Below are 12,605 nucleotides of genomic sequence, written 5' to 3' on the forward strand. Positions count from 1 at the left end.
GAACCCACAAAAAAAGGCAATGCACTGATTGTGTGACAGATGGGGGGTGTCTTTTGTGTGAAATCTCCGACTCACCAACATGACCTCCAGCGTCACACGCAGAGTAGTGCGTACGGGTGGGAGTTGTCTGCTGCTTGAACGCATTGTTGTGTTGGGGGGGATGTACTCCTGCTTGCTGCTGTTTCTGCTATATGCCTCTGCTCGACTGTGTGGCTAGCGAGTAACTAGCCTTTGTGAATGGCCCACAAAGCAAACAACTGTCCTCTCTGTGGAATCTAACATCGAAACTTCACAGGCACCAAGCAGGTCTTTGTCTGTTTTGTGAACGAGTGACAAGCCCCAATTTACCGCTCGGTGGATGATAACATTGTGCACGAAATCAGAGCCCTTTCGTAGGCCGAGTCGCCGCTGCTTTGTAAGATTGCTGGCTAGCTACAGTCTCCTTCCACTAGCCAAGCTGTTTGTGCAGCCGAGGTATGTGCCGTGACTTTATAGCCATTTTTGTGTTGTGTCTACGACAAGCCATGCAATGCAGAATCGACGTTTACTGTTGGGTGCATATTGGATACGAAACAACTAAGGTTGTTTTAAAACGGCGCATGTTTAGTTTTTAACGCCATTTGCCCCGAAAATGGGGCGGTTAGCCTTTTTGTTTTGCTAGCTAGCTGGTTAGCAGATGTTATTGTTAGCACCGTGGTCACGTTGAATTTGCTTTATAAGCTTCTCTCCACCAAATGGATAATGTGTGAAGTCCTGCGCAGTCATACTCCAGATGCCCAGTGTGACCGCGCCCCCCCACATGCATTTAAGTGCTTCAGGTCACTGACAAAACAGACTGGCCAGTACGTTGCAGTTTACTAACCAGCTAGCGTTTCTACGTACTGAATTGTTGTTTTTTTTTTTGTTGTTTTTTTTTTTGCACTTAATCAATCAGTGTTGTATCATTCATGGAAATGGATGAATACTAAACATATTCTGTTTTTTTTTTTATCACATTATTCTGGGGCTTTTGATCAGAGGACATTGCTTTATGTGTGTAGGACTCATCAATTGGGAAATGGTAACTTAGCAACCAGATTTATGTGGTGGTATAATTTGGAAACGTTATTTTTTGACCCCACTGGTAAAATACACTAGGCTCATATAATATTATCCTGTGGAGGAGCGATATCCCTTCTATTAGACATGAGGCTTTTATTTAAAAATAGGCATGCATTAAGCCTACAATACTGTGACTTGAAATACGTTTATTTAAAGTTTAAAGTAAGCTTAGATTGCAGAATGCAGCATCGTTCTTTGCCTTTGGTTTAACTTACTAGACCCAGATTAAATACATGGTAATTTTCCTTCATGCCACCACAGCAACACGGAGCATCACGATGAAGAAGAAAGCTCGGCAGCACCGGACTGCGGTGCCGCAGAGGCCGCCGTCTCCTATCAAGCCTTCACCCAACAAGCAGATCTTAACCTATGCCCAGGCGCAGCGCATGGTGGAGTTCGAGCTGGACGGTTGCATCCATCGGCTCAGCATATACGACAAGCTTGACGTGATCTCAGAGGATGATCCCATGGTTCAGGTGATGATGGAGAACACCAGGAATAAAGAGAATGCTGACAAACCACAGCAGGTTCTGGTGAGGTCAGTGAGACTAAAAAACAACCAGGAGAAGAGAAACGCTGCACTGGGCATCACAGGCCATGGAGAGGGAGGTGGGCTTCATGCCAGCGGACATGCTGGCCCAAAGGTCCCAGAGCCTAAATTCCGAACTGTGGAATACAACCTTCCAGCAGTTCCCAAGCGGCCAGCATCCTATTATAAATTTACAGAGATGACAGAGGAAGAGCTTGATGAAGAAACAGAATATGACATGGATGAGGAAGATTATGCCTGGCTGGATTTAGTGAATGAAAAACGTCGAGGTGAAGGAGTCAGCCCTGTTTCACATAATGTGTTTGAATTCCTCATTGACCGCTTTGAGAAGGAATCGTACCTTGAGAGTCTGGATAAAGCGAGTGAAAGGCATGTTCCCATTGACGAAGAAGCTGTTTGCTGCATCTGCATGGACGGGGAGTGTCACAACAGCAACGCAATCCTGTTTTGTGATATGTGTAACGTAGCTGTGCATCAAGAATGTTACGGTGTGCCCTATATTCCAGAGCGCCAGTGGCATTGCAGACACTGCCTCCAGTTGTCCACCCAGCCAGCAGACTGCATCCTTTGTCCCAACAAGGGAGGAGCGGTGAAAAAGACAGACGATGACCGATGGGGCCATGTAGTGTGTGCCCTTTGGGTCCCAGAGGTTGGCTTCTCCAACACCACCTTTATTGAACCTATCGATGGAGTCTGCCACATACCTCCAGCCCGCTGGAAGCTCACATGCTACATCTGCAAGGAGAAAGGGGTCGGGGCGTGCATCCAGTGCCACAAAGCTAACTGTTACACTGCCTTCCATGTCAGCTGTGCTCAGAAGGCCGGCCTCTTCATGAAGATGGAGCCAATCAAAGATGTGACAGAAACAGGGGAGCCCACCTTTTCTGTTAAAAAGACAGCTTACTGTGGCGCTCATACACCAAATGGGTGTGTTAGGAGGCCTCTGTCTATCTACGATGATGTCAAACCCAGAAATGGACTTTGCAGGAGAGCGGATAAAGGGCTGCCGAAAGAAAAACAGAAAAAGAAGAGTAAGAGCAAAAAGCCTGAGCATGAAGATGAAAGTGAAACCGCACCTCCTGTCACTGCGCCTTCTTTTCCTGCTCACAGGTACACCTACTAGTTGTATTATGTTTTTGAATGAGATATTTAGTGAAACTTAACTTTAAGTTTGTTTTGCTTTGGGATTAAGTGGTGATAATATGCTTGTACTGTATGTATAGAAGATGCATGGCTGGTGAATGTATTGAATTAATATCCTTTTAGGGATGTCAGAAGTTTTCATTTTTCTTCTCTTTAAAACCTTTTCTCCTGGTGTTTCTAGGTTACAAACCATCCTAAACCAGGTATCAATACAGAAGAAGAAAGCGTTTGTGGACCTGGTTCTAAATTACTGGATGCTGAAAAGGCAATTCAGGAATGGGTTGCCCCTGATCAGACGCCTTCAGACAAGCCTGCAAGCACAGAAGAACTCCCAGCCGGTGTGTTTATCTGTCAGTCAACCCCTTTCTATATCTCTATATTAATATTTATCAAAGCAGTGTTCAGATGTGTATCATAGATATCTGAACATTCATTTTCACAAGTTTAAGTCTGTCTCTTTTTTTTGTCTTTTGCATTTTTTTAAGTATGTGTCTCACTTGTGCTAATGCTGTTTCTGACAATGCTGCAAGTTCAAACTTTGATTTACTGTGACAGAACGTACAGGAATTATGTGAAAAAAGAAGAACCTCCCCAGAAACAAGTTTGTGCTGGGATTTTGGTTGTTTTCAACACCGCCTCACCACGTTTCTTTTATTTAAATTCCTCTCTAGAGGCAGAATGAGGAGGAAAGCAGAGCGTTAAAAGAACAGCTGAAGGAGTGGCACCGCCTCCGACATGACCTGGAGAGAGCCCGGCTGCTGCTGGAGCTTATTCGCAAGCGAGAGAAGCTAAAGAGAGAAGAGGTGGGAAAGGGTGTATCTGTGCTGGAGTGGATAGAGACATAATTGTTAATATTTAAGCAGCAGCAAGAGAATTTCTGCTAAAATGTTTGTTTTGCTCTTGGTTTTGTTGCAGATTAAACTACAGGAAACCCTTCTGGAAATGCAGTTGACACCGTTTAGTAGTTTGCTCATAGCTCTCCTGGACCAGATCCAGGCAAAAGACCAGGCCCGGATCTTCACCCAGCCTGTTGATGTCAATGAGGTGATCTGCTGCAGACAAATGAATACTTTGAGTTTTTTTTTTTTTTTTAAATGTTTGTCCATAAAGAATGTTAGTTTTTTTCTTTTCTACACTGTGGACAACTGTAAACACAGCTATTGTAGTGCAACATTTCCATTTCTTGTGCACAGTTGTAAGATTTTCTGTGAGAGGATCATGTTTGTGTTGCTATGTTGATGTGTTTAAAATTTGACACTTTAGATTTATTTCTTTTACTGCAGAAAGCTGCTTGTTTGTGGCAAGTCAGTGTGACATGTTTTATGGAAATGACCAACAAAACTGAACTTGTTCCCTTGTAACATAAGATCAACTTTTCTTTTCAGATATTTAACAGGACAAGAAAATAACTGCTGACAAAGTCATTTGAATAGTGGTTCGTTTTTGTGTTAACAAATCACTTTTTTTTGTTATTGCAAATATGAAAATAAATACAGTTCAGTGCTTGTATGCCAGAAATTTCAAAATGCAAAACAAGAGATTTTAATTCTAATATTTTTGTGTTATACTAAAGCAGATTTTGCACAAGTGTCTTGGGACACTACAAAATGTGACTTACTGGGACTAAATGTGTTAAAGCACCCTTTATCTCTTATACCCCTGATAATTTAAATAGAAATGAAACTTCTTACAATGGCGAGCTATCATCTTTATTGCACTTGAACCTGATAAGAGGGCAGCCACTGAGGTTATAAATCATAGCCAGTCACTCTGTGGAGACAGTACTGTGTAAATAATCACAGGGATGTGGGTTCCAGCCTCACATTGGGTGCAGTCTTCTTGTTTATGTAGTGTGATCTTATATAGCCAAAGACTAAAAGACAGATATAAAAGTATAAAGTTTGGGATAGAGTCATATGACTGTTTCAGAAGAATATGCAATGTAAAGTGGTATTTGTGTCTATTTAGGAAGTGCAATCATTACATCTGATTCCTCCTGTAGGTGCCGGATTACCTGGACCACATTAAACACCCAATGGACTTCTCCACCATGAGGCAGCGGATTGATGACCAGGTGTATAACAACATTGACCAGTTTGAGGCTGACTTCAACCTCATTATTGATAACTGCATGAAATACAACTCGAAGGACACATATTTTTATCGGGCGGCCGTTCGACTCAGAGACCAAGGCGGAGTCTTGCTCAGAAAGGCCCGGAGAGACGTGGAGAGAATTGGCTTCGACACAGAGAGTGGCATGCATTTGGCAGACGTTCCCGAAACCAAAGCAGCGCCGTCGTTTTCTTGGGGAGATGGTAAGAAATGAAGCTTAAATACATTACCGATCAATCAAATGTATCAATCACAACAAATCTGTCACTGTTCTGTTTCTCTCCTTAGTGGACCATCTGCTCGTGCCAGCCAGTCGAGAGCATCTATCTCTGGAAAAGCAGCTGCAACAGCTCCTGGAGAAGTTTGATCAGACATGTGGCATGAAGTCCAGCCCGTCCCGTAGCAAACGTCTCAAACTGCTCAAAAAGACGATCAACGACGTGCGGAATGAAATAAGCTTGAAGAAAGTTATGCCCTCTCACCACCATCATTCTTCTTCCTCATCAACTCCAGCTTCATCGGCTCTCTGCCTTACAGAGCGGGCTAAAACTGCAGAGGAGAGGCTGAAACCCAATGGCCACTTCCTAGACGATGAGGGTATGTACACATCTGTTTTGCCTTTATGGGGCTCCTTTTATAGTTGGAAACAAGTTTGCTTTCAGTGACTTTGGAATCTACTGCAGCGTAGTCCACACGGAGAAAGGGAAGCTCCTGTTTTTGCCACCAACAGGCTCAGTTGTTGTTTAGTCTGACAACATAATGGATGAGATTCTTCCAGATATAGATGTGTGTGAAACAAAAACAAAAGTTACTCTCAGGGAGAAGTCTTAAAAGTAATAGCTTCGGCAGATACACTGAACCTAAAGTCAGTTTTTATTGTCACAAAGTTGGCTCTCACTACCTGGCTCGATCACCATGGCAACTTTGGCTGAAGAAAAAAATCCTGCCCTGGAGCAGTTTGTCTGCATACCTCTTTTTTTTTTTTTTTTTTTTTAATGAAATTGTCTGAATAAAGGCATTTATTATAGTAATGTTCCTGAGGAAAAAAAACATGCATAAAAACAATATTTCTCTGTCGTCTGGTAGTCATTTTGCATCTATGATGACTTACATTTGACTATAATTAAAACTGCTTGATTGGTGTAAATACCTGCTGGATGGTTGAAAATGGCCAGAAATTCCAGTAAAAACTATTGTTTGGACATTTTATTCATAATACTGCAACATATTTAGAACATTCATATAATTAAACAGTAACACAGACCGAAACAATTTACGTTAAAATCTCTCACTTGAGAAAAATCATTTTTTGTTTATAAAAAAGAAGTGAGCGTGAACAGAGAGTGTGTTGTGTGCAGGAGCCATGCATTGCATTGGTGATGTAGACTAGGTATGTTGTTTCCATGTTTCCTTTTTTTTATGGGATGTAACAGAGAAATTTACCCACATAAGGAAACTTCAACAAAACTATTTTTAATTTTTAATTAACTTGCAGTTGTTTGAGACATTGTCAGCGATGTTTTGCAGTTCAGCTTTTAGGTTTTGAAGAGGTAGGAAGCATAAAGAAAGAATCATTAAATTTGATTTTTATTCACCAGTCCTTAAAAAAAGTTTAGCTTGAGATAAATAAAACAAACTAAAGTTTATAATTCAGAATTGTAACATTAAATGTTGGCGCATCCCAAATAGTGGAAATAATTTTATAAACCAAAGCTCTTCTCATTGACTTTGCATAAGTTTATACAGAAATATGAGTGTACTACGTAGGAAGCAAACACTTTTATTAAATACAGTTTCTCTCCGCTCCAAACAATTTAGTTCTTGTTTGTTGAAAATGTTGTCTGTGTTTAGACATACTTGAATTCTTTATTTATTGCACACAGTCTCTGTGGTTATAAACAGAACAGCTCCATGTCCTCAGCTAACCGTTACTAACGTTACAGCCTCACAAAGCAGAAGTGATATCGTGGTTCCCTTTTTCCACTATGTTCAAAATGTTATTTTAATCAGTACAATAAATTGGTTCCCACATACCCAAAAAAAAAAAAAAAGAGGAATACAATCATAAAAAGTCTCATTGTCAAGTTATTCTAACACATAAATCTGTTTTGTTTGTATAAAAATGAACAAATTTATTTTTGCTTCGGGGATGATTGTTCGTGTATCATCATGATAATATTTTTTTAAGCATATTCATTCTCGTTTCAGTGATAGTGAATTTGTTTAGCATTTTATACAACACATCGAACAAATTGTAGAGAAAGGAAAAAAAAAAAGTTGATAAACGTGGGAAGGGAAAACACTGGAAGAGTTTGCAAGTGGTGTGTTGTTTCATTTATGTTCGAGAAAAGCAGTCAGACCTCAGCCAAGACACTTTTAGTACAGGCGAACAGCAATAGTTAGGATACAATAGATACATGGTTGTTCTTAAAAAAACCTTCCTAACTTATAATGACTGCCTGAGATTCCCTTGATTTTCAAATGATCACAGTTAATGTAACTTGTCTTGCTTTTACTGATCTGTAGAGCTTCCCATGTCTGTCCTGTCCTGCTGGGACTCAAACTTTTTGTCCACTCAGCATCAAGTTCCACATTTTGTTTTAAAATTCACGATGAGGAATAGAGTACATGCTTTATTCATCAGTAAGTGTTCCTTCACACTTTTGACACAGATTATGTAACGGTTTTTATTTCCATCACCTCCTCCACAGGAGACAAGTCTCTTCCTCCTAAACTAGAGCCGTCAGACGCCATACCTCCTCTCAACCACTCAGACACAGATCCTGAGCCCCCCACCCTCAAACCAGTTGATGCCTCCCCAGACTGCGAAGACAAGGCTCCCAGCAAGCAAAGCGGGTTTGACAGGGAAATGCCAGACCTCCTCCCCCCTGCCCCACGCCTCAACGGCCACTCCCACGACGGCTTCCAGAGCGTTTTGCTGGACGGAGAAGTGAGCGTGGTGGCCACGTCTACCCTGGCAGAGCCCACAGGCACAGTCAGCCGCCGGACGGCCGTTCTCTTCCGCAAGTCTAAGACCGCCAGCCCACAGAAGCCCCCCAGGAGCGGAGACAAGGAATCCGATGGAGCTGACAGAAAAGAGGGCGAGGAGGAAGAAGATGAAGACGGCGCTCAGCTGGGCTCCAAATCCTTCCTGTCAGTGGTCATACCGCGGCTTGAGACACTGCTTCACAGCAAGAAAAGGAAGCACGGTGACAGCAGAGATGAGGAGGAGGGAGGAGAGCATGAAGAGGAGGGAGAGTCTCCTGTGAAAAAGCTTGACACGGGTAAGAAGCGAACAGAGCCAAACACACCAACCTAGAAACGATCAGTATATGCTTCGCCATCACCCTCATTATATTCTACAGCAGTGTCTCCAGCTCAGATTGTAGCTTTAAGATGTAGCTCGTTTTTATCTTCATCACTGGCTGTAAATGTTTGCTCTGGCTTCTCTCAGGCCTGTCGAGAGGTTTTCGGGAGGTAGAAGAGGAGAAGGATCTGCAACAAACTGGGAGGACCAGTAGATCTGTGGAACCGAGAAGACGCTGCGCCTCTGAGTCCTCCATATCTTCGTGTAGCAGTCTGCCAGGAAGCACCAGGTCATTTATAGAGTTTCATCACCTAGAACAGTGTTTTTCAATTGCTGTGCCGTAGCACACTAGTGTGCCTTGAGAAAATACCCAATTTCACTTTTTTTGTCTAAATAGCAGCTCTGTGTTCATCCAAACAGGCCCCAATGAAAGATAATAAAAATTTCTTCTTGTGTTTACCTGATTTCTATTCAAGAGGCTTTGATGAGATGGACTTCATATTAATTATATGGACTTTTTAAAAAAAACAAAAAAACAAAAAACATTTTGGTTTGTGGTGTGCCTTTGGATTTTTCAGTGAAAAAAAGTGTGCATTGGCTCAAAAAAGTTTGAAAAACACTGACCTAGAATATACGGCTAAATGTGAAAACTGAACGCTTTTCCAGACTCAAAGCACTTAGTTCCAGCTGGTGTGTTTGTCCTCTTTAGTCATCCGTGTCTCCAGCTGATGACCCTGCTCTCGGTAATTTGGCTCTGAATTTGTGATGCCCGTGTGTTTTGCTTTCAGCACCATTCTCAGTCTTCCAAAATGCGGGAAGGGAAAACCCGCTTTGGTGAGGAGAAACACCGTGGATGATAAAAGTGAACTTATTGCATGCATCGAAACGGGAAACTTTGCAAAAGCTGCACGGATCGCTGCAGGTAACGTGAAACTAATAAGTCTCACTTGATGGATTTTATGAAATGTTGAAATTACATTTGCTAAGTACAGCAGATTGAAGCCTGTTTTATTCAGCATTACAAAACGCTTATAGTTTTATCAGCAGTAAATAGTGAGGAACTGGCTTTGTACAGTCCCAGATGTCTGCAGGTTTAGTAGACTTTCAGATATTTAACATTCTGTCTCATCAGCTATAAAATCATAACGGATGCATTTTATAGAACTTGCAGACTTCTGATGTTTTTAGTAAAAAGCAGGGTCGGAAATTAGCAGCAGCTACATCCACGTCCTGGTGAGTCTGTACTCTGCCTACTATTGTGGCATTAAACCAGTCAGCATCTGGAAACCTGATACTGGCTTTTAAACTCCAGTTTGGCTGTTTAAATGCTGAAAGTGGTCAGAAAATATCTGTCTTTCTCCGTATTTCTGGAAGTTAATTTCCCACCCTGATTTTACTGTGTCATCTTGCACTTAAAGCACGGCTTTTGAAACATGTTTCTGTGTGTATAAACACACACACACACTACTTGTTTGTTGTTCCTGCTCCCATAGAGGTTGGCAACAGCAATATTTGGATGCCTGCTAGTGCTTCAACAGTTGCACTGGAACCCCTAAAGCTAGTTTGGGCCAAATGTAGTGGATACCCTTCCTACCCTGCCTTGGTGAGTGTGTGCGGCGCAGACAGCATGACAGTCCTTTTACTCTGATGTTTTTATGCCTCTTTTTTGAGTTTGGTGACACCGAAACTCATTCGGAACAGTCTTGTTCCAGAGATTGGAGCAACATTTGGAGAGAAGGTGTTCCTTTTGCTTGCAAGTGAACAGGATTGCCTGCTTTTCAGTGCACGGTTTATCCTCTAGGTGGTAGCCTTTCACTGTGAACCAGCAGTTTGATCTTTGCTCGAAAAGGACAAAAGAGAAAAATCTTCTTCCCACAAGCTGGTAGTCAGTATGCATTTGTGTGTATAGACAATATAGATTTGTTTAAAATGTGTACACATGATTGCCGCGCAAGCGCTCGCTTGTAACTACCCGCTTTGCCTCCTCTGCTGCGAGTAGATCATCGACCCCCACATGCCGCGTGTTGGCTGCCAGCACAATGGGGTATCCATCCCTATTCCCCCCATGGACGTGCTCCGCATCGGAGAGCAGATGCAGTACAAGGCCGAAGAGAAACTCTACCTCGTCCTCTTCTTCGACAACAAGCGCAGCTGGTGAGTGCCGCTGCCTGTCGGAGTGATTTAAGCTGACAAGAGCTACTGCAAGGGTAAACCCGTCAACCCCTCCGTCAGCTGATCATTACTCTCTCGTGGCTGCGTAGCATCAATTGTCAAGAGACAACAAATTGCTCTCACCTCAAGAGACACTGGATAATTTCCCCTAAAATCCCATCACAATGTTGTGAAAGGGTATCAGACAGGTCATTTATAAATATCAATATTTTAATGAATAAATACATAATCTGGGTTGGTAAACAATGAACTGGTTTGTAGTTTAGTGTCTGTATGTTTTCACATACAAAAAAAAGACATGTTTTTTAAACATGTTACAAAAAACTGGCAGAAACAATAACAATTGAGTCATATATATAAGGAGAACATTTGATTATTAAAGCAGCTCATAATGACATTTTTCTTATTTTTCAATCATAAGTGTTGATTTTGAACACAAATAACTTTTCAAGATTATCTGCAGCTACGAGTAGCTTTGTTTCTTAAAACCATCTTATAAACAGAACCAAGTAAAGTCTGGAGTTTATGATGGGCTGGTAGAAGTAACAGAAAAGCAGCTTTGGCACAATAATATCCAGAGGTTAAAGCATAAACAGTGGTTCCAAACTGGTTTTCCTTGCCGAAGTGGATACACCTCAGTGTGGATGTGGCCTTTATTTTAACAATCACACAGGTGATGTGCAGTCAAAGCCTTGTGGAGCAGGAAGCCAATCTATAATCAAGTTAAAACATGTCTTTGAATGTGTGCTATTTACAAACAGTGGTGTCTTTGTGTGCAATCTGACGGGGTTGGCAGCGGAGGCTATGCACCCAATCAAAAATGAGATGCAGCGGTGGTATTTTTATTTTATAAAAGGATAAAATGTTTATTGTTTAGAAATGAAGTTCAGCTCAGTCTAGCAGGATAGTTCTGATGGAAGTCGGAGGATTGTGGTTTTTAATACAAGAATAAATGCCTTTTTAATGACATTTTCCTGAACAGAATTAAACACCCGTTTCTATTCCGATGATGTAATCCCAATGCTGTTTCACTCCTTCAGGCAGTGGCTTCCTAGATCCAAGATGGTTCCTCTGGGGATAGACAAAACCATTGACAAGATCAAAATGATGGAAGGACGCACATCCAGCATCCGCAAAGCAGTCCAAGTTGCCTTCAGCCGCGCCATGAACCATCTGAGCATAGTGCAGGACGAGGCAGTCAGTGACCTCAGTGACGTAGACTGATGACATCAGCAACCGTCTGCGGTCATAGATTCGTATCTCTCCGAAACCAAATAGCTTCTCATCCTCCTTCCCTAACCTGCCTCTTCCCCCATTTGTCTCTGTGGGAGACTAAAATGTTTACTGGGCACCTGCTACAACAGGTGGTGTCAGGAATGAATGTGTCTGTATTTCCTCCCCACCTCCCGGCCTGAAACTGTGCTGAAAGAGTCCTCTCTTATTTAGTCTTTGTCATCTGAACTCCACACACAACGGCTGCCATTTTTTATTCTTCTTATTATTATTATTATTTCAAGGCAAAAGTATGAATGACTTTTGCGTTGGTAGTCTTACCAAACCTGTCATGGGTGAGAACGGCAACCACTAATTTTAGGCTGAAAAGTATTTCAACTCAAATCTATTCTTTCAAATATACTCAACAGCATTCAGATACTCAAACTGACTCCATTTATAAATCCTTTCTGTTGTACTTAAACTGTATATAATCTGTATATTTGCCTGACACTAACTTATTTTGCAATTTGGACAGACATTAGTACTGTACAGGGTTTCTTTCTTTTTTTTCCTTTTTTTTTTATTTTTTTTTTTTTTTAAGTATTTATACTTCTTGACACCAAGGTATGAATGCTGTCTCACCAGTCCTTTATGATCAAGAAGAATTTGGGACAAAATAAAAGAAAATTCTGAAATCCTTAGTATTAAGGAGATTAGATCTTAAAGTTACCGAAACATGAAAGTATTCCGTTTTTTTTTTATTAAGTTATTGAAGCTCCTATTGTAAGCTTTTATTTGGCATTAATCCTTTGTATTAAGAACAGTTTTAGTATATTTTTGTTTATATATATATATATATATATATATATTTATATCATTTGAATACATGGTATACAGTATGTACGTCTCTGAAGCTCATACAGTCTAATCTCATCGACACAGGACGTTTTGCTTCCAAGAAACCAAAAACAGTGCTACCCAGAAGTCTTTGCCGATTGATTTTTC

At 41.3% G+C, this 12,605-nt stretch overlaps 1 protein-coding gene across 1 annotated transcript; it reads left to right on the plus strand.

Annotated features, from left to right (window-relative positions):
• Nucleotides 1-332: 332 nt before the first annotated feature.
• brd1a (bromodomain containing 1a) lies at nt 333-12,327 on the plus strand. The gene is made up of 13 exons (XM_079263286.1): nt 333-474; nt 1,363-2,761; nt 2,976-3,132; nt 3,466-3,597; nt 3,710-3,838; nt 4,797-5,109; nt 5,195-5,503; nt 7,618-8,190; nt 8,361-8,502; nt 9,002-9,135; nt 9,707-9,816; nt 10,213-10,367; nt 11,426-12,327. The coding sequence occupies exons 2-13, from the start codon at nt 1,380-1,382 to the stop codon at nt 11,607-11,609; spliced, it is 3,720 nt and encodes a 1,239-aa protein (XP_079119412.1). The 5' UTR covers nt 333-474; nt 1,363-1,379; the 3' UTR covers nt 11,610-12,327.
• The last annotated feature ends 278 nt before the right edge of the window (nt 12,328-12,605 follow it).

The sequence above is a fragment of the Telmatherina bonti genome (assembly GCF_933228915.1).
Source record: "Telmatherina bonti genome assembly, chromosome: 23".
In the NCBI taxonomy this organism is placed as follows: domain Eukaryota; kingdom Metazoa; phylum Chordata; class Actinopteri; order Atheriniformes; family Telmatherinidae; genus Telmatherina; species Telmatherina bonti.

Coding starts and splice junctions, on each gene's coding strand:
- brd1a (XM_079263286.1), top strand. CDS start 1,380: ATGAAGAAGAAAGCTCGGCAGCACCGGACTGCGGTGCCGCAGAGGCCG. Junction 8,503..9,001: donor AGTCTGCCAGGAAGCACCAG/GTCATTTATAGA, acceptor TTTTGCTTTCAG/CACCATTCTCAGTCTTCCAA. Junction 9,817..10,212: donor ACCCTTCCTACCCTGCCTTG/GTGAGTGTGTGC, acceptor TGCTGCGAGTAG/ATCATCGACCCCCACATGCC.